Source organism: Dryobates pubescens, chromosome 4, assembly GCF_014839835.1.
Source record: "Dryobates pubescens isolate bDryPub1 chromosome 4, bDryPub1.pri, whole genome shotgun sequence".
Classification (NCBI taxonomy): domain Eukaryota; kingdom Metazoa; phylum Chordata; class Aves; order Piciformes; family Picidae; genus Dryobates; species Dryobates pubescens.
Genome location: NC_071615.1, coordinates 39,818,998 through 39,845,058, shown reverse-complemented (window position 1 = coordinate 39,845,058; position 26,061 = coordinate 39,818,998). Strand labels below are relative to the sequence as shown.

General features: G+C 37.0%; 1 protein-coding gene across 2 annotated transcripts in view; it reads left to right on the top strand.

The window, feature by feature from the left end:
* Nucleotides 1–25,554, top strand: part of SNX13 (sorting nexin 13) — a 62,621-nt gene extending 37,067 nt beyond the window's left edge. Inside the window, exons 10-26 of one of the 2 annotated variants that reach the window (XM_054161155.1) lie at nt 94–232; nt 701–789; nt 1,317–1,416; nt 2,190–2,383; nt 3,579–3,683; nt 5,154–5,286; nt 6,449–6,486; nt 8,799–8,868; nt 11,204–11,376; nt 14,863–14,970; nt 15,935–16,045; nt 17,311–17,472; nt 18,663–18,734; nt 21,080–21,225; nt 22,851–22,919; nt 23,498–23,610; nt 24,079–25,554. In XM_054161155.1, coding sequence (XP_054017130.1) covers nt 94–232; nt 701–789; nt 1,317–1,416; nt 2,190–2,383; nt 3,579–3,683; nt 5,154–5,286; nt 6,449–6,486; nt 8,799–8,868; nt 11,204–11,376; nt 14,863–14,970; nt 15,935–16,045; nt 17,311–17,472; nt 18,663–18,734; nt 21,080–21,225; nt 22,851–22,919; nt 23,498–23,610; nt 24,079–24,326 — 2,070 coding nt within the window. In that variant the 3' untranslated portion in view covers nt 24,327–25,554. The remainder of the gene's footprint in view (nt 1–93; nt 233–700; nt 790–1,316; nt 1,417–2,189; nt 2,384–3,578; nt 3,684–5,153; nt 5,287–6,448; nt 6,487–8,798; nt 8,869–11,203; nt 11,377–14,862; nt 14,971–15,934; nt 16,046–17,310; nt 17,473–18,662; nt 18,735–21,079; nt 21,226–22,850; nt 22,920–23,497; nt 23,611–24,078) is intronic. The other variant, XM_009900106.2, reaches the window with a different exon arrangement.
* The last annotated feature ends 507 nt before the right edge of the window (nt 25,555–26,061 follow it).

Genomic DNA, 26,061 nt, shown 5'->3' with positions numbered 1-26,061 from the left:
ATGCTGTAATCAAAAGAATTCACTTAATGAAAAATAGCGTCCTGTATGTTTATCTTTTTTGCATTACTCACACTGTACAATTTTCTGTTTCAGATTCGTGATTCCAACTGTAACTATGAGGCCTTTATGAATATTATTAAATTAAGTGATAATATAGGAGAGTTGGAAGCAGTGAAAGATAAAGCAAGTGAAGAACTGCAATATCTTCGATCTCTAGATACAGCAGGAGATGGTGAGTGCTGTATTGCTTTATAGAACATGAACTGCATTTACCAGCGTGATCTCTGAAGAATATTCCAAAACCTTAGAAAAACTCTCAGGCTGCATGGTAGAAAACAAATTGTATGTGAAGTGTCAAAACTTGAATCTTCAAAATTATTTGCCTTGTTTGTATTAATGAAAGAGCAAACAATACCACAGACCAATTGGTGTGATAGATACACTTCTATTGAATTGAGGTTTGCCTGGTGGTTCTGAATTACAGTAATATTTCAGGGATTAGTTAATCTTAAAAAAGGAAAGAGGAACATATTTCTTCTTCATTTCCAGCAGAAAGGTATTTAAAATGGAAAAAAAACCTGAAAGCTCACATGCTTTGTATATGGTGTGCCACTTTTTTGTGTGGTATTTTTAGAGCATTTCAGAACAAGAGTTGTTATGTAAAACTGCATTACTTAATCGTCTTTCCTTTTGCTTTCAGATATCAACACTATAAAAAATCAAATAAACAGTTTATTATATGTTATTAAAGTATGTGATTCAAGAATTCAGAGGTTGCAGTCAGGAAAAGTAAGTGTTCTAGATTTTTTGGGGTGTTTTTTTTTGTTCTGAAAGAGTGAAGTTGTGAATGACTTACTAGTTCAGTCTTGCTTTTGAATTCTGTGGTTTGAAGCACACTGCAATTCACAACTGAAATTAGTCATGTATTTCAAGTATGGAGGTCTCTTCCAACTTTTGTTATTCCCTAATTCTATGAAATGCTGAAATTGCTTCATCTTGCTACTTCTTTTTCATGCTCCTGCCAGTTTTGGTGAGGGATTTGCAGTTAATTTGAATTGTATAGTTTTACAGGAATGGCAGTGTTAGAAGCTGTGTAGCAGAAATCACCTCTGTTGAAGGCAAGTAGTTACAAGAACATGACCTTATGATCTAGATCTTCACCTATTAGTGACTGAAAATAACTACCCATGGGGAGGCTGTTTTATTTTCTGTAATGTAATTTTTTGTTATTACATCTGCTTTGCAGTAAGAAGAAGTTTGTAAAGGCTAATTTAAAAAAAAAAAAAAGACTGAACACATTGAACTGTTTCTTACAGGAAATTGATACTGTGAAACTGGCAGCAAACTTTGGAAAACTTTGCACAGTCCCTTTGGACCATATTCTGGTAGACAATGTTGCACTACAATTTTTTATGGGTAAGTGTTAATTTATCTGATCTTCTTTATTCATTAAAAATTCCCTAACTCATAGGACTGTACACTTGAAATTGCTAATTATAATTTACTGTGAGCTAAATGTGGATAAGCCCCTTGCCAGAGGGAACAAAACCCATTTTTTTGTGAATCAGTCTGTAATTAACTGTTCAGAACACCATACTTAGTACTTAAAAAAGCTCATATCAAGCTTGTTCCAGTACTGATCTCTCCATAGGACTGTTCTTGCAGTGTGTCTTGGTCTGTCACTGCACAGTTTCTTCACTGAAAGTGGTGTTAAGCATTGGAACAGGCTGCCCAGGGAAGTGGCTGAGTTGCCATCCTTGGAGATGTTTAAAAGATGTGTAAATATGGTGCTGAGGGACGTGGTTTAGTGGTGGGCTTGTCAGCGTTAGGTTAATGATTGAACATGATGATTTTTAAAGCTCTTTTCTAACCTAAATGATTCTGTGATTCTATGTATGTAATTAGTTGGTACTCCAGTTAGATCTTCCTCACAGCTTGTATTGTGCTGCACACACCTCTTATATGAAAACATTAATGATGGATTCACTTCTACATGTTCAGTGTAGGATTCAGTGCTCTCAGACTCTGCTCCCAGTTTTGTTTGCTGATGGTCACCTATGTGTGTACAGCTTTGCTTATTTTCGAACTCTAGATAACAAATTTTTGAGATCTTGGAGTTAACATCATAGAGGCTTCTTACTCTGAGGTGCACAACAATGCCTATGTCTGTGTGGTGCTGTTTTCTGTAGATTACATGCAGCAGACTGGTGGCCAAGCACATCTGTTTTTCTGGATGACAGTGGAAGGATACAGGGTTACGGCACAGCAACAGCTGGAGGTACTTCAAAGCCGGCAGAAAGATGGAAAACATCAGACTAATCAAACCAAGGGTCTATTAAGAGCAGCTGCTTTTGGAGTTTATGAGCAATATTTATCTGAAAAGGTTAGAATAACTTATTTCTATATTGTTTGGAATAATAAGACATGTTGTCTCTTTGTATATGACGTCCTCCTATTTTTAAATAAATGCAACTCAGTATTTTTACAAACTTGGAGTAAGATTGAGTTTTCAAATTAAGTAACTTCCTGTGCCTCTCTGCAGTTGCTGTGTAAATTGCTCACATATCACCATTGGGTGCCTTTCAATAGGCTAAGCGTGAATGTTTCCAGTACTCTTGCAATAATGGAGTCTTCTGTGAAAGAACACAAGTTGACAAATATTTTAAGAAAGCATCTTTGTTCTGAGTTTGTGTGCATGAAAAGCACCCCTCAGCTCACTCAAAACCTTCCCTCCACAAATTCTCCCTCAAATACCTTGTAAAGCTGCTTTCTGCATCATTTCTTTCACTTTGTTTCTTCATCTCAGTAGTCCATCCACATGGTAGTCTGTGCAGAACTTGGCTTTGCTGGGTTTTTGAGCTGACTGAATGCTTGCCTGTTTGAAGTCAGAAGCCACCTAATGCTAGGTCTCAGCCTCTAAGCTGTGCTATCGAGTGAGCCGTGTTTGGTCTGGTTCAGTGCTGCTCCACGATTCCCTTACAAAAACTGGGGAAAGCCTGTGAACCTGGGCCCATCTTGAAAGGTTGCTTAATGAGCAATAGTTTGAAATGCTGAAAGAATGACTGGGAATCTGATGAATGATGTAGTTTAATATGCTGGTAGCTGTAATTGTCTGCATAAAAAGCTACTATGATTACAGCTACTGGTAATCTTTCCTGAAGTTGGCAGAGTTGACAAACCGTTAGCCTTTCCTCAGGTGTTTCAGGACTTCAACTATTTACTTCCTTATTGGCTTGTGCTTCATTTCTGAGTCTAGATATTTCTACTCATAAATAAATAAACTGTCTTTAAGGCTGAGCAAACCTGGTTTAGATATTGCTTCAAAATAATGTGCATAAGTTGTTTTTGAGGCAATTTCTTTGTGTTGAATCCTGAAACTTCTGAGTTTGTAATAGAGATTCTGAACTTAACTTTGGGGAGAGGAGGTAGTTTTACTTCTGTTGTGTGTTCTAGAGGTACTTATCAAGAAGAAATTTTAGTTTACTTGGAGAATTGCAGAATTTTACTGGATTTTATTTGTGAAAATAGAAACATTATTATTTTTATGCTGCAAAAGTTGATTCAGATTTCTATGACAGGCATCTCCAAGAGTTAATATTGATGACAACTTAGTAGCAAAACTGGCAGAAACACTGAACCACGAAGATCCCACACCTGAAATCTTTGATGACATTCAGAGAAAGGTATACTCTATTCACCCTGTATTTTGTAGGACCTGTTAATACTGTAGAACATCAAACATCACTGCAGACATTGAGAAAGGAGGAAGGAACTTGTATCTGAAATCTAAAACTTATTTTACCAGTTTCCTTTTCTATAAACATTATACTCTAAACTGCCAATTCCATTTAGCCATACATAGCCCATAGTCATCAAAAGAGTGGGTAGGAGGAGTATGTGGCCTATATGAAATTAAGAAGCAGAGTTTAGAATTATGGCATTATTATTTCTGTTTATATGTCAATTTAAGAAACATGTCTGTGTAGAATAAGTGGTATAATTTTGGTCCAGTTTTAGCTCTCTTTTTCAAAGGTAGGTTATTGCATGTTGCAATATTAAATTCTAGCTTTGGAGAAGTTTATTCAACTGTTTCTGCTCACCTGCGCAGTGTTGCCCTTAGAAGCAGCAAGTACTAAAGATAAAACTTTTAACTACCTGCATACATAAACTGTTTCATTCAAATTGAATATTTTTTTAATGAATAATTAGTATTTTGCCTTTAAATGATGCAGTCTAAGTGGTTTTAATTCATTAGCTTAATGTTCTCATTCATGCTAAAAATTAGTTACATGAGCATTAGAACCTAGAATCACTCTTACTGTACTTGAGACCACACCTAAGACTAATGAAAACACCTTGTGAGACCTGAATTGCCCAAAGTAGGTAAGAAGGTTGTGGTGTGTGATTTCTGCTGAAGAGCATAAATTTATCATGTTACAAAAGAAACTGACTTAAACCTGCATGATTATTTTTTCCATCCTTACCAGATGATAACACTTGTACAAATTATTCTATGAAAAACACACAAATGAAGGAAAACAAACAGCAAACCATCATTAAAATATCCAAACATTATGAATTAACTCCCACTACATGTAGATACATCTGCATGTGTATTTGTAGATACATACTGTCACTGTATGTGTTATGGAGAAATTTTTTGGAGCTGGTGTGGTTAAATCTTTGTGACTTAGGATTATATTGTATTGACTGGACTGGGAGTTTTCAGGCAAATAGTTGCAGTGCCTTCCCTCCCTTCCTTTCCCTTTTCACCTCTCCCCCTAGGTATTTATGAGTTTACATTTGTAATTTATCAACAAAGACGGAAACAGGGAAAATCTCTTGTGAAATGGATAGAGACCGAATATGTTTATAGTGCAATTGTAAGGGTTAAGAGGAGCATAGGGAAAAATTTACAGTTAGTGTGTCACTTCCTTTCCTATGCCTGCATTTCTCACTAGTTGAGTATTTTATAAGCACTGTTAGTTCTCACAACCTTCCTGTGAAGAGTAAGTTGACATTTCACAAAGCTTCCTCTAGGAAACCCAGAAATACATAATAGAATGTACAAATACATGTTGGCCAATTAGAATTTCTGAAAGCTTGTCTGATGAATTAGGTGTTTCTCAGATTGATGTTTTTGTTTCGATAAGGTGTATGAATTGATGCTGCGAGATGAAAGATTCTACCCTTCATTCAAACAGAATGCGCTGTATGTGCGTATGTTGGCTGAGCTGGACATGCTGAAAGATCCGAGTTTCAGAGGATCAGATGATGGTGAAGGAGGTGAGCTCAGGGGCAATTCTTGGGGCTTTTCCTTTTTCTGCTTTAAAGGGGAAATAAAATTGTGCACACTTTTTGAGAAATCAAAACATGGCGCCCAGGCAAGCTTGTACACCGGGATCACTCAAGCGAATGAGGAGTGGGCTGGGCAATCCCCCAGCCGCTCTGTAGGCGGGGGTTGGGCACAGAATGCCACTAGGGTCAGCCTGAGACCAGAGCCAGGGAGCTGGGCAGATGGTTGCTACTTTCTCAGCATCTTGGTTCATGTGGCAGTTAAATCATGTGTGGAGAGCTGCTTGTAGATGGCCTTAGAGGAGTGTGGCTCAATGGACAGATTGTTTTAAGTCATAGTTCTGAGACTCTGATTTTGGCTGGGCCGGTAGGAGGTGGATCTGCATCATTATGTGCTGTCACTGTTATAGTCACCTCTCATCTTGGCTTGTTTTGGGGAAATCTCCAGCTAATCTCCCTAGGGAAGTGCTGGAGTCCCCAGCATTGGGCACTGTTAAGATTCACCTGGAGAAGGTCTGTGCTAGCTTGTCTAGACCGTGCTTTGGCCAAGAAAGGTTACACCAGATGGCCCATCCTTTCAACCTGGTCTTCTATGAAATTTCTTGTACTAGCTCTGACTTTAAAATTACTGTTTCTTCCTTGTGCTATTTTGCAAAATGTTTTTTTCTCCCTATAGTCATTCCATTAATATCCTGCACTTTTTTTGGTCAAGTTTTGATTTAAAGAGTATCCCTAAATTCAGCAATATTTGAAGCTATTGAACATGTTGGGGGTTGCTTTAATGTATAATAATATTCTTAATCTGGAAATAGCCTTTGAAAGTGCATAGGAAATGTGGATTTATAAAGCAATTACTAACTAAAGTACAAATGTAATAGTAGTTGTAGTACTATTAAACTAACTCCTGAATGAAAATTGATACAAGCATAAAAAGAAAGGGTTTTTTGACTATTTCACAACTCTAGCATTTTAAACTGGCTTACAGTTTCCTTTAGGTGTCTTTCTTGGAAACTTGAAGTACTTTTATGTTGGGTGCAACATCTGTCCATTGTTTTCTATAATGGTTTGTCACTGCATTTCTTGTGTATAACCCTACATTGGAAAAAATATCTTCTAATCTGTTTTTAATTTTCCCCTTCTTCACTGCTCCCAGAATCTTTTAATGGATCTCCTACTGGCAGCATAAATCTGGTAAGTGCTTGAATTTTTAATTTTTTTTTTTTCCCCCAACAGTAGGGGAAGTGTAATAAATTGATTTAAATTAGGTATGTTTATAGGTTTTAGCTCACTGCAGTATAATTTCTGCAGAAGTTCTCGAATCAAATTGAAACACATATGGTATGAATTTGTAAAATCTGTTCCTTTTGGGCTTCTTTCTCTGTTTAATGAAATTTTTGCATTGTTTCTTCACAGAGATGGTAATAATCTCTAGTTAACTCATGCAAAGTATACTTTATTATTCCTGTTAGAGTTCTCTAAATAGGAATAAAATTGGAGTTAGGTTACAATAAGTGAGAACGAATCCTTTGAAATCTCAAAGGATTCATTTCAAGTAGACTGTAAATGAGGCATTTAATTTTTTTATTTCATTTTTTTTAAAAGGTTGACATTTATTTTTGAGATAGGACTTTACTTGGGTTAGGTGTTTAGAAAATGAAGATTCATATTTAGAATAATGTGACCAATTCAAGTTCAATTTTTTGGATTTTTTTTAACAATTCCTGACTGAGTCAGTTAATATTTGAAACGTGCTTCTGCATGAACTCATGGTTGCATATGTGTGAAGAGAACTGTATGCTTTTCCCAAATAATCTATCCCTCCATAGATCTTACTGGGTTTAAAATATTTCAAACTGAAAATGGTGGTCATCTGCTGCTTAGTTTCCTGTGGCCTTTATAAACTAAAGTAAAAATGTGTAAAACCTTTACCAGTCAAAGAAGGAATACAAATAAATGCTTGCATGGGAAAATTCAAAGTCTTGGGTTTTACTGTACCCTTTTCACAATACTACCTCTATTATTTTTATAAAGTGATGAACCTTACAGCAGAAATGTATAATAAATCTCTGTTTATGCAGAAGAACTCTCTTGCTTTCTGCTGTCCATGTTGTTCAGGGGTTTCAGTGCTTTTACAGGTGTTTGAGTACTGGTAGATGAGTTTTTCCTGGCTGAATTCCATGTCAAGAGTAAATTTCTGTACACATAATTTAGCTCCCTTGTGTCAGTCAGTTACATGAAGAAAAATAGACCTTGGAAAGGTTACTTCAAAGGTCAGAGAATTTCTGTACTTTCAGCTAATGACAATGTATTATATAAGACTGGGTCGTGGTGTGATATTTTTGCCTTTTAATTACTTATATTCCTGTGACTATAGCTAATGCCAAAGATATTAGAGTATATTAAATACGAACATGTGTTATCTGTTCAAATTTCAACCATTTCATATATTTGTGTTAATCATTGCTGTAAAGTGCCTTGCCACAGCAATTAACTCTTTCCTTAAGTTTCTATCGCACAATACATTGCCTGCGGTTTATGTTTGCACTGTAAGAATGTATTTTAAGATTATTTGGAAGAGGGGCTCAGAGCTATTTTGAGGACAAGTTATTTTACAAAATTTTCTTAATTTCTGCCTTTGACACATTAAAATACTAGATCAAACCATTGAGGTGTGTTTGGAGTGGTATAAAAGCACTGTAAATATTTAGAGACTCTTGCAGATTTCATCTGAATGGATCCATAACTGAGCTTTACATACTGCTTTTGCATTGACTAAATACTTACACAGGTGTTACATAAGCAAGACCTTGAATGGTAGCAAAAAATGACTGTCTGAACCTCTAGCAGTCATTTGTCAGCTTGAAACCTATTTTGTTATCAGGAAGAGAACTAAACTGTCAGAATGGCAATGAAGGGAAGCAGGAAGACAAGAACTAATGCTGATTTTCAAAGTAACTGTAATTTAATGTTACTATTTCACAGCAAATAATATTAGAGTAGTTGACTGTTAGTTGTCTTCTTTAATAGCATCCCTTCCATCTTACCGCTAAGTCCTAGACCATTCAGAATATCAAGCACTTACCCAAGCTTCCACAAATGCTTGCCAGTCATCAGTCTCAGCTGATATTCTGCTCCTAAATTTGGACATTGCGGTATAGAACACACCTTACAGGCTACTGGTTTCCAAGGGCTACTTGGACTTGGTCAGAGAAAGTACTGTAGTTGTATTAGAGCTGAGCTCTGAAATGGATGTGGCATGTACATTAGAGTGATTGTAAAACTGCAGGAAAATAAGGACCTTACACTCTGTAAAAGAACAGCTTTAGTAACCAGGTAATACAAACACACCTTTGCATTGTTACAATGCTTTAAGCTATTCTATTAGTGTAGTGTAAGTTTGAAAATTAAGTAGGTGAATCAAAAGCATCTCTCAAATAAGACACATCTGTGACCTTATTTCCTGTTGCCTGTGTCTTGTCACCCCTCTCTCCCCCACCCTGCAGTCCTTGGATGACCTTTCAAATGTCCCTTCTGATGAGACTGTTCAACTCCATGCATATATCTCAGATACTGGTAAGTGAATCTGTTATGATGGCTGCTTACTTGTTTTCCACCATTTATTTTGATATTAAAGACCCTTGAAATCTTAATGCTTTCATTTATTTTAACCTCATGAAACATTTGAGCTCATATTTTCCATGGAAGGCCATACAGAATTGGTGCTGTAGGTCATAGACTGTATATCTGTACTTAGAATCTGATTTTATTTTTGTTGTTCCTGATACTAAATTTCATGTCTCTGGAGACCCATTAATTAAAGTTAGTATTAAGTAGCATCTATTTTAACAACTAGTTAAAGAACAAGTTGTGAAAGATGTCTGTCTAGTCAATCTTCTAACTTCTTGACTGTTTACTACTTTTAATATTTTCCCCTATTTTTTGTGTTTCTGTGTTGACTTAGCTTAATGTAAGATAGTAACTTCAGTCCTTACAGTGGTGACATTTTTGGTTATCTTTTGAAAAATCAGCCTAGTGATAAATAAAATATCTTTATTGTGTAATTGTAAATAGCAAAAATACCTCAAATACTAGTTGTAAATATTCTAGTTAGATGAGGTCACACTGGGTAAATTAAATTGTGAATTGATCTTCAGATATCTTTGTTTTGGTGGATTTTACTACTGAATGGGCTTTGAAATCTGTGCATTTGTATGGCAGACAGTTGGGTTGTGAGCAGGAATTCAACTACTTGACATTTTAATTAAACTGTTACTCCAATCTAGTGTGAGAGCATGGTGCAATCCGAGTCTCATGTAGTCAGTCCTCAGAGATGGAGAAAAACAATTCAAAAGTTAAGAATCACAATTTTTTTTTTAAATAAAAATGGCATGTGATGTGTTTTTCTGAATTAAACTTAGAAGCTTAATTTTGATATAAGAAAAAAGGTAAACATGAAACCACACAAATTATCATAAACTAGCGATCTTGATGGCAATGTGTATTAATAACTCTCAGCTTGACTCTGAACCCATAGTACTCCAGTGGAACCAGGGAATATTACAGAATGTTAGTGGTTGAAAAGGATCTTCAGAAATCCCTGTCCAAGCCTCCTGCAAAAGCAGCTTCACCTGGGGCAGGCCACACAGGAACAGATCCAGGTTGGCTTTAAAAGTCCCTAGAGAAGGAGATTCCACAATCTCTCTGGGCAGACAGTTACAGTGTCCCATCACCCTCACAGTGATGAAGTTTCACCTGATGTTGAGGTGGAACTTCCTGTGTTCTAGCTTATATCTGTTATTCCTTATCCTGTTACTGGGTACCACTGAAAAGAGCCTGTCCTCTTCCTCTTGGCACCCACTCCTCAGATATTTATAGACATTAAAAAGATTCCCTCTCAGCTTCTCTTCTCCAGACTAAACAGTCCCAATTCTCTCAGTCTTTCTTCATAGGAGAGGTGTTCAGGTCCTTTAATCATCCTTGTAGCTTTGTTGGATTCTCTCCAGTTGATCCTAGTCTTGAATTTGGGATCCCAAAACTGGATACAGTATTCCAGGTGTGGTCTCACCAGGGCAGAGTAGGAGAACCTCCCTAGACCTACTTTACACACTTTTACTAATGCAACCCAGGGTACCATTGGCTTTCTTGACCTTAAGGGCCCATTGCTGTCCCACAGATACCTCACTGTCCACTAGAACTCCAAGGTCTTTCTCTTGGGAGCTGCTTTCCAGCAGGTTGACCCATAATCTGCACTGGTGCCTAGTGTTATTTCTCCCCAGGTGCAGGGCTCTACACTTGTCCTTATTGAGCTTCATGAGTATATGTACAAATGTACAGGTTCATGTTGAAAGATATTATTAAACTCTGTCTCTCCCTCTTCACCTCATTTTCAAACAAGAAATACAAGTCCCTGTTTTCTGGGGGTATTTTTTTATCTTCTAGTTAATAATGAACCGCTGATGTGAATAACAAAATGAAATCCTTACAGCTTGCTAGCTGTAAGGATTTTGTATTCAGTGTGTTGGTTATGGTTAAAGTACTTTGCAGACTGGAGTTTCTTCTGGTTTCACAGTTGCCTTTCACCCATATCTTGAGTTTGTTAGGTTAAAATTATTTTTTACAGGATCTACTCACTATTCTTACAAGTTGAAAACCTTTCTGTTCTTTCCTTTGCATGTCAGTGAGACTTGTGTGAGGCTGCTTAATCTCTATATTTGAATTTACATAAGTTTCTAGAGGGTATGACCTCTAGAGTGCTTTGGATAAAGGGATGGCTTATTCTTCTGCTTGCATGTCCATTTTTGTGTCTCAAGTCTGTCATTCCAGACATTTCTTCGCTTCACGTTTGTGTCCTTTCGTCTTCCTTCTTTCTGTTTGTTCCTTTTTTTTATTTTTGTTTTCAAACTACTAGTTTATGCTGACTATGACCCATATGCTGTGGCAGGAGTGTGTAATGACCACGGCAAGACTTATGCACTGTATGCCATCACAGTCCACCGGCGAACTCCAAACGGCGAAGAGACGTGGAAGACATATCGACGCTACAGTGACTTCCATGACTTCCACATGAGGATCACTGAGCAGGTAAGCAATCTCAGAAAAATCTTTCAAAGAGTTCTTTGAAAGGGACTTTTTTCTGTCTGATGGTATGGCATGAGTATTGGCTTTGACAATCAAAAGAGGCTGGAGAATTGGAGTCACAGGACTGCATTATTTTCCACAAAAGAGCCCTTTTGTAACAGTTTATATCATAGCAGTGTTTGTACTGAGCAGATTACAGGTCCATGTTTATGCAGTTTAGTATCTGATAACTGTATAATTGCTCTAACAAAAGGAAGTGTAACTTAGCTTTTTGCCCCTTACTTTAAAATCATAGAATGGTTTAGGTTGGAAGGGACCTCCAAAGGTCCTATAGTCCAAACCCCTGCAGTGAGCAGGGAGATACTCCATTGAGATCAAGTTGCCTAGAGCTCTGTTGAACCTGACCTTGAATATCTCCAAGGATGGGGCCTCAACTACCACCTTGGGCAACCGGTTCCAGTGTTCTTCTACCCTCATGGTAAAACACTTCCTTCTAAAGTCTAACCTAAATCTCCTCTTCTCTAGCTTGAAGCCATTGTGTCTCATTTGATCACTAAACAGTCTCTCTCCAGCATTCTTGTATGCCCCCTTCAGGTACTTGAAGGCTGCTATCAGGTGTTCCCTGAGTCTTCTCCAGGCTGAACAACCGCAGCTCCCTCAGCCTGGAAATATTATTGATCTCAACTGTTGGCATAGTTCATTTCTTACATTTGTCACAGAGAGTAAGGAAAAAAAAAGGGATTGGGAAATAGGTATTTAGGTTTTAAGTGAAATGTTAAGGAAATGTTAACTAAAACTGTGAAGTGTCAAAAGGGACAGCTGTTTGCAGTTCAGTGTCCTGCTAGACAGACTGCCTTTTATTGCTGTACTTGTATTCTCAGACTCTTAACCTTTCCAAAATGGAAGGATTAAAAATAGAGACTTGTAAGTCATCGGCTGGTACAAAGAACATGCTGACATAAAGTGTTGAAAGCGTGGTGCTTTTAAGAGAAGAGGGTGGAAAGCTTTTAAACCAAGCCTTGGGAGAAGTCAGATTCAGCTGTGTAGCTTCTGAACTAGCCAAAAGTGTAGGATTGCATCCCCTGCCTTGTTTATTAATAAATAGATGTAGAAATCAAATTCTGTGCAGGTAGAGGCTAGCACTGTGAAATCACAACAGCAGTAAAAATGGAAAAGGCTTTATTAAAAACAAACAAAACACTGTGGTGAATATTTGTATTCATTATAAAGTGGGTCTGACATTCTTTTGAATTTCGGATTGTCTTAGTGTGCTGTCAAATTTTACATAGGAATTTTTGTACTCTTCAAATTTATTACTTTGTTGTTATTCTTCAAAACAGTTAATTTAAAAAAAAAAAATCCAAACCTGACCTGTTGATAAAAGGTGTAAGTTCCCTGACCTTCCAGTGAGTTATAAAGCAGGTTGGAAGAGACCCTCAAGATCATCGCATCCAACCCATTATCCAACCCACCTAATCAACTAAACCATGCAACCAAGCACCCTGTCAAGTTTTCTCCTGAACACCTCCAATGATGGTGACTCTACCACCTCCCCGGGCAGCCCATTCCAATGGCCAATCACTCTCTCTGTGTAGAACTTCTTGCTAACCTCCAGCCTAAACCTCCCCTGGTGCAGCCTGAGACTGTGTCCTCTTGTTCTGGTGCTGGTTGCCTGGGACAAGAGACCAACCTCTGCCTGTCTACAACCTCCCTTCAGGTAGTTGTAGAGAGCAATAAGGTCTCCCCTGAGCCTCCTGTTCTCCAGGCTAAGCACCCCCAGCTCCCTCAATCTCTCCTCATAGGGCTTGTGTTCCAAACCCCTCACCAACTTTGCTGCCCTTCTCTGGACACGTTCCAGCAACTCAACATCCTTCCTAAACTGAGGGGCCCAGATCTGGACACAGTACTCAAGGAGAGGCCTAACCAGTGCAGTGTACAGGGGCAGAATGACCTCCCTGCTCCTGCTGGCCACACTGTTCCTGATGTTCTACTGATACAGGGCAATCGTTTCAAACGAACTTACCAGTAAATGACTAGGAAGAAAATCAAAAAAGCAAAAATGTACAGAATCTGAAAGCTCAAAAATGTCTTGTTGCTAATCTCAATTCTTTTGAATTTACAGAAAATTGAAATGTTATCCTCCAACACTGATTGTAAAAAATTGTAGCATCTCAGAAACTACCAACAGTTGTACTTTGTTTTGACAATAAAATAGGCATTCCTACACAATTTATAGGTTTTGTTGGTTTTTCAGAGAAAATAGTTACTTGATCCAAAAGGGAATTGAAGGTAACTATATACAGTACCTGTATGAGCTATTTTCCTTAAAGTACAGAATAGATTCACACTGGTTTCTTTAGTCAGTAGTGTAATAAATATCATTTGAAATACATATCTATATTTAAACTAGAGTCTGTTGTTTGCTTACATTGCTTCTCTTTAGCTACAAGTATCCAAATAAAACTAGACCATCTTCAGTTATTTTCCTGTATGACCTGTATGCAAGGGCAATGTATTTGGAAAGTTGGAAATATGCTTTGGTGCTTCCTCAGGCCATAAATGCAACGTGAGCTTTGTGACCTTCCAGAGTTTAATGATGTCTTTGCAAAACGCCACCTTGCAGGGACTGAACTGAATCAGTGTCTCATTAAATTTGTAATTTCATGGCGGCCCTTAGCGAGCAAAGGGTGCAACCTTTTTCTAGGTTGTTCCTTAAAGCCTGGACACTACTCTTTCCCTGCCTCCTTTAGACTTCCTGTAAATGATAAGTAGTATTCTAGGTTCTGTATGGATAAGCCTGAATCTTTGAATTTTATACTTGTTGCTTTTTAGTTTTTGTGTGTTGTGGCAGGTATGTTCAACATTCTTAAGTGTTAGGGCCTCTTCTTTCCCTGCCACTTCCCTTGAACTCCAGTTCATTCTGTAAAACTGGAGCAATGTCAGCCAGTGCCAATCACTATGATTACCTGGAGAAAAGGTACAGGTGATGGCATATCAAGCATGGGACCATAAACTGTGTGAAGTGCATGAAGCTAACCACTGCAGGGATACAAACCTAATCATTTCCTTACTGGGTTTGATAAGGAGATGAAAGGCAAGATGTTTTAGAAAGATTTGCAAGTTCCTTCAACATAATCTAATGACCCTGCTAACTTCTGCACAAATAATAATGATAAATCTTGGTCTTAAACCTTCTTGCCCTGACAACAGGAATAATTTGCATGCTATGCTAGCCTGTATTTCAAAAGTGAGTATCAGATGCCTATTCAGAAATTAAATTTTGCCCATGATAGTCTCCTGAGAGTTTGTGTGTGTGTGCTTGATGGCTTTCATTTTGAGAAATCTAGTTCTGGACTTGATGCAGAAGTTGTCAGGCGTTACATAGTAGATAGGAAGAGGTGAATATAGTGACCTCTATAGTTTCTGACCTGATACAGTCATTTGAAACTCTCCAAAAGCAGTAAAAAAAAAAATATCTCTTTTTCCTAGTTTGAAAATCTTGCAAATATACTGAAACTTCCTGGCAAAAAGACATTTAACAATATGGACAGAGAATTTTTGGAAAAGAGGAAAAAAGATTTAAATGCCTATTTGCAGGTAAGGTGTTACGGGGTTTTATTGGTTGTGTTCTAGGTTGGAGTTCTTTTTCTCTGAGGCAAGAAAACGTGCTACCAAGAAAGAGTTTTGTTGTAGGTGAGCAACATACAAACTTCATATTATCTACTAAGTTTGCCTTTTCTTTGTTTTGTTTGTTCTCAGCTGGTTCTGACCCAGCTTTTCTGAATTGGTGAAGTTTCAGCTGTGTTGGTTTTAGGATCTAGACCACTGAACTAACTTCCATATGGTCATGTTTGTGGTTACTGTCCTTTGTTGCATAAGAATTTGTGTGGCGTCTGCTCTGGGAGTGTTGCGCAGCCACAAAGCTGCTCTCCTCAGATACGGCCTGCATGAGACCAGCTACAGTAATTCACTTGTCTGACTTCATAGGGACTTTCTATTCATTTAGTGCTGAAATTATATTAAGCAAATGAATGGATACATTAATAAATAAAGAACACAAATAAAATTCTGTGAAATGTGGTTCCTCTGTTTAGAGTCCTAAGGTTTTGCTTTTTCCTGTTGAGATGTGTTAATTTCTTTATAGCAATATCTTTACAGTGACAGGTTTGTGGGTTTTTAGTTTGTTGTTTTGTTTTTTGTTGTGGTTGTGTGGGTCTGGGTGTGTTTGTGTGTGGGTTTTTCTTTTTGTTGTGTTTTTGTTGTTTGTGTTTTCTTTTTTACTTGGGAGTTTTAGAGGATGTTTGAGTGGTCATTTTTGAGTTTGTGGGTATTTTTATGCAAGATGCTATGATTAACATGCTAGTTAAAATTACTGGACTTGCCAAGAAATACGTTATTTCCCTCTTGAATAGTGTAATGTTGGAATAAAATTTAGAGAACAGGTTACAAAGTATATTGCGTAATGCACTGTCTCTGTGCATGGGCAACTTGTAGTGAATTGAATGATGTGGCCTTTTTCATTATTTATTAAAAACTATCTTTTCAAACTTGTTTTGCTCAGCTCTTGTTAAATCCTGAGATGATGAAGGCTTCTCCAGCTTTAGCCCATTATGTGTATGACTTCCTGGAGAATAAAGCTTACAGCAAAGGGAAGGGAGATTTTGCACGAAAGGTAAGACTGTCTTGCACTCTCAAGGAAACTTTACAGCATTTATTAGTGCAATGATTGCAATAAGCAGAGATGTTGAACTGATACTAAACAGCTATATAGCACTTTCAAAACAATTTGCAAATGAGCTGCTTTAATGTGTTAAGTGGCAAAATATCTGAGGACATATGGAAGCAAAGATTCTCCATTTTTATAGCAGCTAAATTTAGTTGTATGACAACAGAGTAAGTTTTTCAAATTAGACACGATATGTTGCACAAAGGTTAATTTGTGTTCAGGGAAAGTTAATTTTTGTCAGGCATCTTGTGATTTTTGTTGTTGTTATGTGTTTGTTGGTTTTTTCTTTCTCATTCCTTCTGATTTTTCAGTTCTTTTCTTTAAGTTTGCTGCTGTTACCATGCACTCCACTCTCCAATCCAAAAGATAAAACGCATTTCCCTCTAAAAGCACGTTACATGTTTAGCCATTGTAACTATTCAGAACTCTGAGCTGTCCATCTTGTTTTCCAGCCATCAGCACTTTCTTCAGACAAGTGATCCTTTGTTTAGTTGACCAGTTTGTGTGGGCATCTGCGTTGCCAATACAGCTAAACTTTTTAGTGATTTTGATGTAAAAAGCATCTGCAACTATATTGTCATTTCAAGTTGTTCTTCCCATGTTTCTGGAGTATTAAACAGTGAAATATTTGTTGAGGTTTATGTAATGTCTGAGTAAGATTTGATTTCCCATCTTACAAGCTTCTTCATAAATTTAAGGGCATCACACTAGAATTTGTGCCTCTGGACAGAATATAGAGTATATACTGAAAGAAAAATTGTAACAGTTTCTATGGAAATACTGTATTTCTAATTATTCTTGCCATGATATTACAGCACATTATTTCATTACTGTTCTGAAGAGGCATATTCCAAAGATGAGGAATTGAAAGCCCAAAGTGAAACATCTGGAAATAGGGAGCTTGGCAGGGAGAAATGGCATTGAATGGAGAAGAAAAGGAAAATAAATTCAAGCTAAGAAAAGCTGAGGAATGGGAAATTGAAATGACTCAGGAAAAAAAAAAAATCTCTTGAACTATATAAATAGTTACAGTAGGCCATAAGGAACAGGAAATACAAATTAAAGTAAGGCTCAAACTTTATCCTGCATTCTGCATTTGAGTTGTTGTTTATGTTGTTGTTCTTTGGAACTGTGTGATACTTCTCATAGTGCATTAATATGCTGGTGTCCTCATAGATTATGCAATTCTGGTTAAACATCTTCCTCTTCAGATGGACACATTTGTAAACCCACTGCGTAACTCTATGAGAAATGTATCAAATGCAGTCAAGTCTCTCCCTGACAGCCTGGCAGAGGGAATGACTAAAATGTCAGACAACATGGGTAAAATGTCAGAGAGACTGGGACAAGACATAAAGCAATCATTTTTCAAGGTAAGAAAATATTTGGTAGTTAATAACTACTAGTGAATAATAGGAGACTAGCAATGGACTCACTTTAACTGATACTGTGTATTATGACGAGGTCAAGGCCTTAAACAGGAAAGCAGTCTGGTTTGTAACCATACTCTTCATGAGGTTCAGCAGTCGTAGTACAACAGAGGGAGTTCTCTTTGCTGTTAAATAACACATTTTAAGATGTCATCTACAGACTATTACAGTGATCCTTTTTCACTTAATTCAGTGCAGCCATTTGAGAAGAATGAGTGAGTGTCTGATATTTTTTTTACCAGTCATTCTCATAAAACTAGTTTGCTGCATCTGCTGCTTTCATTAGGAAGAAATAATATGGTGAAACTTTGAATAAGGAGATAGCTTCTTTTCTGCTTATTCCTGCTGAGTTCTGTTTTTAATTAATTAAAATTTTCTTTTTCTTTCCTGCTATGTTTCTTCATCCTTTATATTCCTAAAATGTAATTCCTTAGAGGTGGTGAATGGTAGCATGACATGTAGAGGTCCTATGAAAGTAGTAATCATCCTAATATGTCCATCTTAACTTCCTTGCCCTCCTCTCCCTGTGCGTAGCTGTAAGGTCTGTGATTAGATATTGTTCCATTTTGTGTTACCAAACCAGTTATATGTGGCAGATGTAGACCAGCAACCAAGATGAGTTAACCCTTAGTCCATGAAAGGGAATAATAAATCTGGAGTGTAGGGGATGGATTGTTTCATTGTGGGGTTTTCTTCCATTGCTTGAGATAAAATGATTGTCTCTGAACTTCCCCGTTGCTGGTTAGTTCTCTGCTGTGTGACTAACTTTGCAGTTACTCTCACTGGAAGTCCATGACTAGGCAGGGCTTAAGATCAAGAGGAAATACAAGAAGAAATATCAGTCCTGTAGGAGTTTATTAGGAGGTTTTCAGTTGAAGCACTGGGCACTTGAGAAAAACATATGGTTTGTTTTTAAAGGTGTTGATAACTTTGAGAGCTGTAGGAGAATACCTACAGGCTTTGTGTTGGAAGGTGAAAGGACTGCTGTTTATTCATCTGCAGTAATATGTAACTGACTCTGGACCAGATATCTGGTTTTCATTTCAATAACCAAATTGATTACAAAATGAATCTGATTTATTGGTATTCTTAAATATTTTTTACTTCATAAACATTACCATTTTTCATTGTAGGTGCCTCCTTTGATCCAGAAAACCTATTCAGATCCTGACCATTGCCGTGTTGCAGCAACAATTGATGACAATGTGAGTCTGACGTTTATCATTCCAAAGCTGACTTCTCTAAAACCAAGTTGAACTGCATATTCTATGTTACACTGTGTATTTATTAGTTTCTGATATTCTACTAGGCCCTTACAGTTCTTGACTTCATTAAAAAGAAGTTTACCTTCTTACTTACAGAACATCTCTATTGGTACTAAAATGGTCTGAACGATTGCAGAATCACAGAGTGTACATTTTACTGCTACTGTGTTTTATGGCTGGGGGTTTGTTTGGTTGGGTTCTTTTCCCTCCTCCCTCCAATTTCTGTTCAAAGAGAGTGGGATACCAGACTGTTAACATCATTGGCATATTATGGATTCTAATTTCTGATGTGACCATTTAGAGAGCATCTGTTTAATGGATCAGAAGTAGTACTTGCTATGTTTTTACGGGAAAACCTTGAGAATGGTTTTATGAATAATAAACTTGTAGTATGTGGGTACCTAAAATGTATGTAGCAGTAATATTGACAACTTGAAAATGAAGTTTAAGCTCTTACTGCTCTTTTGCTATAGTTTTGCTGGAAACATTAATCATACATGGGAAAATAATTGGAAGAAAATATTTTCTTTCTTAAGTAGGACAGAAAGGCCATAAGATTACCAGTGATTAACTGCAATTTGCTATGGTCACAAATCTGCACCTGTTCTGCCCTTCTTGTTTTGGGGTTTGGGCCACATCAAAGCATTCCAGTTTGTCCTGTGTGCAGAACTGCTACTATGGTGTAATAGATGTATTTTTATTCAAATAACATAACTTTGAGGAGTTCTGGGTTTTCTGCCCCCCCCTTTTTTTTTTGTCACTATATCACACTGTATCCATACATTTGGTGGGTTGAAATTCCCCCCCACCCTCCCCAACATTAACTTTGCCAGACCAGCTCAGAATATTTCTAATACTCCTGTGGCTTCATATGGGCAAAACTAACATCATTGAAGTACATGAACTGCTTCTCTACACATATTTCATTGCTCTTTTGTGAAATGAATAGAAGCTACAATTCTTGATAGCTTCTAAGATAGCATTTCCGAAAGGCAAATTTCAAATGTTTTAAAACCTTTGTACTCTCAACTGCTTTTTTTTTTTTAAGATTAATCTCAATTTATAGTCACTCAGACAAAAATTATGGCAGTGCAAATGGAATTTTACATGGAGAAGCAATACTGTAGAAGTGAGGCATGGATCTGCAGAGTCTCCAGCTGGATTATGGATCCACTGTCTGTCTTCCAGTTGTGTATAAACATGTACTTGTGTAGTTCACAAAGATATGGCCATGTAGCTATGAGGTATTGCTACTTTTAGTGAAGGATTAACAGTCTGCTTCAGCAAATTACTACTCTGCCAAGTAGAGCTGTCTCAAATTTCATATACAAAACAAAATTCTGAAGGCTATGTTTAATTTTAGCTTGCTAGTTTATAAAGTTTTAATAAGTTTAAAGTTTAAATAATCAGTGGAAAAAAAACAACAAACAGGTTCATTTGCTGTTTTGAGATAAACTTGTGCTCTTTTGTGCAATACAACTATAACTCCAAATGGTAGCTTTTTATTCTATATTTTAGGAATATGTAGGCTTGCATTTTGGCATATAAAGAGGCCATGAGAATCTGTTGTTTCTGTAAGAGAAACCTTAGTATCAACAAAGATGAAAATCTAATCCCTTTTCAGTACAGAATTTAGCAAATTGCCTCTAAAATTTTAATACTGGGGAGAGTATTGACAGTTACTGCCAAGTGTATGCCATCCATTTTTAAAAGCTTTTGCATAGTTACTGAATCCTCTGGTCTAGAATTTCCATAATTTTTTTTGTAATCCAATCTGTGTAACATCTATTAAATTAAGATGATGGTGCTTTTCCTAATCTGCCATCATAAAAGCTGTTAGTGGCCATGCAAGATAATATGATACCAAAATAAATGCTGGTTCATTGCAGTGAAGAGTTGTTCTAAGGAGGTTCTGAATTTGGCACAGTGCATCCATAAGAAAAAGTTACCAAAGAAAAGCTCCTTGCAGGGTTAGAAGGACAGCTACCAAAGGAGGAGGTCAGGGAGAAGCACTTTTTAGGATATATTGTTGTAACTTCATTCAGCTTTTGTGCAATAACTGGTTTTTTTGTTGTCTTTTAAAATTATTTAAACCTAGTTTTTATATATATAATTTCTTACTATTCATCTTTCTTTGCAATTAGTGATCCAGAAGTTTTAGGGAAGGTTTCATTGTTACAGCAAAGTGTTTCTGTCATTGTTCTGCTTCAGAAGTGGCTACTGAAACTATAGCTTTCTTCAACTGAAATGAAATTTACTGATTATACTTTTACTTTCTTCATCAGGTAGATGACAATATTCCACTCAGAGTAATGCTCCTCCTTATGGACGAAGTCTTTGACTTAAAGGAAAGGAATCAATGGTTAAGAAGAAATATAAAAAACCTGCTTCAGCAACTTATTAGAGCAACATATGGTGATACAATTAATAGGTACTGGGTTTTGTATCTAGAGTGATTGTGTAAGAGTGTAGAATGCATCTGTAAATCTGTTTTGCTATTACTAAGTTAATGTGATATTTTTTTTTAGATCTGCATTCATTCCCCTTTGAAGAGATAAACACAAAACATTGCTGAAAGATGAATTTCAGAAACTCTTGCATGCCAGAACTTCCAACAGAGCTTTCACTTACCAACATGAGTTCACGTTTCTGTGAATGTAACTTAATACTGATGGTGTCTATGCCTTTTGCCCTGTGTTTCACACCATGCTTTGTTGTTAGCACTGTTTATTTTCTCCACTACTTCTGTTTACATCTCTTTGATGCCACAGATGATACACTGACACTGTCAAATTATTTGATTACACATTACTGAGTGTCTGTGTTTCGTTTTTGCTCTCACACTTTAAAAGCTTGAAAAGGGGGAAGAGAAAAGTCTCTTAAAGGGTCTGTTCTACCCCCATATTCTCTGTAATTCACATAGACCTTCTTTAATGCGAATTTATAATACTAAATAAGCACTTTTTCTTGCCCTTAGTTTAGAAATCTGTTTCTGAACTTGCCCTTGTAATAATTTGTTTCTGAAAGGTAAATAAAAATGCAGGAAAAAAAAAAATTTCTAGAAACAGGATTGACACTAAATTGTCACTTGGGATTAGTGCTGCAAGTCAAAGCTTCGTTTCTGGTAGGTGAGAAGTAGTTCCCCATTACTTTTTCAGGACTGTATTTCTCACTCTATGTCTTACCTTTCACAAGTATATTTCTGATCTTTCCATCATCACTGTTAAACATACATGCAGTTCTTGTGGTATCAGTAGTGGTTCTACCATGTGATAATGGCCCTGGGTGGATTTCAAATAATTCCTTGTAGCCCTGTGGCAATTATCTTGACACCTTGTGCTTCTGAAAACATGCTGCCTTGGCCAACAACTCTTGAATTCTTACTGCTGTGTTGTTACTCCTTTGATTCAGCAGTCATGCCTTGTCCTAGTAGACTGTTGGGTTTTAATGGCATTTTGCAGCAGAATTGGGTTTTTCTGCTTCTAAATTCAAATTAAGGGAAATAATCCTGGGATTATGATGATACACAGATGCATACTAGATTTGGATGTTGAGTGTTGGCAAACAGAGGTCAAAGTTTATGTTCAGTCTCTTATCTCCTGTTAAAGACATGAATAACTGCTATGATCTGTGTATCTCCTGTTAAAGACAGACATGAGTAACTGCATAGGTAAATGTGGTAATTTGACATTTTAAGTAGGTTGCTTGCTTACAGAAACAACTTGACAAGAGCTCCATGATGAGCAGTGCTCTACGAGCAGAACACTTACCTAATGCTAATGGGAGATGCAGCATCAATTTTCAATCCTGTTTAGTCATCTTACATTTGCTCTAAAAGAAAAAGGCTTTAGCTTAAGGAGTGATCAGTGTGTTTAAGTTTTCATCCTGACAGTCAGTGTTTGCCTTCCATACTGTGCTTTATTTTTTTTTAATGGAACTCAAGGAGTTAGGGAAAACTGCAAGTGTGTTTTTGACTCAGTGCTCTTTAAAATGCTATACTTATTTGTTCTCTGTTTTCAAAATTAAATGGGAGACACTTGTTGCTTTGACTTTCAGAAAAATAGTTGATCATGTTGACTGGATGACATCTCCTGAGCAAGTAGCAGATGCGGTGAAACGTTTCAGGTATGACTATAAGTACTTGGCCAGTTGGTGTCTAATTGCTGTGCCTCCTTCCTGTTCTTTTTCTGTGTTACTGTACAGAATTCTAGTTCGAGGGTGCACTGCTTTTACTTTCTCCCACTTGACACACATAAATTGTCATATGAAGAATATTTTTGAGTTTTCTCCTCTTCCTCAGCTTTAGCTTGTTGATAGGTTAACTGCTCTCAGAGATCTAATGAAGCAGTAAACCTATGCCTAGAGTCTGTGTCAACACAGAGTAACTGCTAAATACAAATCTTAGATGTATTATATCTAACAACTATGTTACATATAATGCTTTTGGTGTGATAATTTAATTTTCTTTCACTTGATTCCCATGTTAAACTGTTTATGATAGCTGCTGGTAGGTTGAGTGTATTCTACCTCTTGCTTTTGGTTTCTTCTTTTGCCTTCTCTCATTTCTCATACTTGAAGTATGTGTGTTAAGTTGTGTGCAAATTACTTTCCTGTATTTGTTTTGAAATAGCTCTGAGGGATTAAAAAGAGCTTTCCCCTTGATAAAATTTTAATGTGTTTTGACAGATTTATTTTTGTTACAGAGATGCTTTTTGGCCAAATGGCATTTTAGCAGAGACTGTTCCACGGAGGGACAAAGCTATTAGAATGAGAACAAGAGTGGCAGGGAAGACCAAATTACTGGAGGTAATGCCAGGTAAGTGAGTCTGGGATTGAAGCTTAATAATTCTTACCGTATATTATTACTAGAATTAATGTCAGTATTCTTGTTGGTTGTTGAAAAGAAATGTCAACATCTGAAATACATTTACATTAAAAAAGGAGGTTTTTTTGATTATTTAAGCACTGAATAATGTGAATACTATGACTTTGCAGCTCTAGTTCTTTTAGAACTAAGCCAGTATTTAGTTTGACTAGAGGATTTGAGTTTGCACAGAAAGCCTATATTGCAGCACAGCATGATTTCATGTAAAATAACATATATAAAATTAAGGAATCATCAGAAATCCTTTCTGCTGTAGGAGACCACCTAGTTTTGTCATGTACTACAGAGACACCGCTGCTTCAAATTTCCAGCTATTTGAAAGACTTAATATTCAGCTTGTTGTTAACACAAAATGAGAATCTAGTTTAAACTTCAGTGTAACTTTTTTCATTTTTGTAGATGAACTGAAGCACATCATAGGCGCTGAGACAACGCGGAAAGGCATTCTCCGGGTCTTTGAAATGTTCCAGCACGCCCAACTGAACAAGAGAATGGTGTATGTGTTTCTAGAGAGATTCCTAGAAACCTTATTTCCACAAAATAAGTTCCATGAGCTCTTCAACAAACTGCATTCACGGTCAAAGCAGATGCAAAGGTATAAGCAGAGACTACATTCTACTCAAGCGCCTTCTTTGCAGAAAAGGTGACACTTCAAACCTACTAAGCTGGTGTATGTTTGTCCAGGACTAATTACTTGGACAGATTCTCTGGGGCTTCAAACTCACATGCTGTTACTTCTGCACCAGTCTTCTAGTGTCACATATTAGATAATTAATGCATCTGTAAGACCTGTGGATCTTCTCATCTTCACTTGTAATTCAACCACTACCAAAAGGGTTTGTGTGTCTTGAATAATTTGGTGCGTGTTCATGCAACATTGAGAAGAATATTAGCCCAATATAGAAGAATGCTGATTCTTTCCGTTCCTGAGTCGATGTTTTACCAGCAATGAAAAGTGCCAGACTGTCCAGGTAAAGCACAACTGTGGTGATAGAGTGGAAGAAAAGGGTGTTTTGGCACTGGGAAATAGTGCAATGTGTGAGAATCAGGTGGAAGTGTTCTGTATTATAACTGTTGAGGCTCTGTAGGGCTCTTTTAACATTCCTGTAAAGGCTGAGCTAGCAGGAAAAGCAGTCTCTGGAATAGCAGGTTCATAGGAGAGAGGAGAAATAGTTATTGTCCCATCATTAAAAGTACATTTATTAAAGAAAAGTTGAGGTAATGTGGCTTTTATGCTACCTTTACTTCACCTTTCTTGTTTTGAAAAATAAACTAACATTAGATCTAATGGAGATTTTAGTGAAGGCAGAGGTACAGTAGAAATAAACCCTTTATTCAGATTATTCTGTAGCTTTAAGGGCCATATTCTGCTCTTACAGCACCTGTCATACATATAGTGCATGTAACTTCAGTGGAGAAGGGGCATCGTATTTATGTTCAATCGGTGAACACTGGTCAAGTTGATGGTTGCAGAAGGAAGGGGGTACAAGTTTCAAAAAGGATAGACATCACATTGGAAGGAGATTGCACTAAGACATAGTTTACACACAACTCTCCACTAAAGTTTGAGACTATTTGGATGTCCTACTCAATGGAAAGATTCCTTACCCTTTACTGTGCAAGCCTCCTATGGAAAAAATATTTAAATTAGCTGGTTCCTCACAAGGGAAGGTTTTCATTGGCAAACACTTGGAAATTCCTGAATGCATCTCAGTGTATATATGAAAATAAAAAGGAGATAAAACTACAATATTTTTTTAACTATTTTTTTTTATTTTTTTGCATAGTGTAAATTTGACTACAAATCTGACATCCAGGCCCCACAGCCATCTGTTCAGTTTCATTGAAGAGTTTCTGTCCAATTAAAAACTAAGTAACAACAATCCTGTTTGGCCACAGCATATCTCAGTTTGTGTTTCCTTTTTCATAGTCCCCAACTGTTGGAGCACCCCTATCTGGGTGACTAGAAAGTAATCCCATAGAGTCCATTTCTTTCCGAACGCTGAACACAGGATAGGATACAGCTGTTGATCAAGGATCCTTATAGGAACTTACGTCTTAATGGGAACAAATGATCCTTTTATGTGAGGGAGGAACACAGACCTTTCATGAAAGCGTACTGAGAGAAGACAGAAGGCTCTCAGAGGACCTAGTTAAATGGAGTGAAGCCTCTATATAGATCATTTTTTCTCATGGACTCTATTAATGCAATGTAGCCTTCTATCATACTGCTTAATGATCATCTTGTACTGTTAACATTCTCATACAGTATGCATGGGCTCAAGTGCACTTGGGTTTTTTCCTTTATTGCAAAACTAAATACTGTAAATGAAATATCTTTTATAATGCCTAGGAAGACAAGTTGGTAAATATGTAGAAACC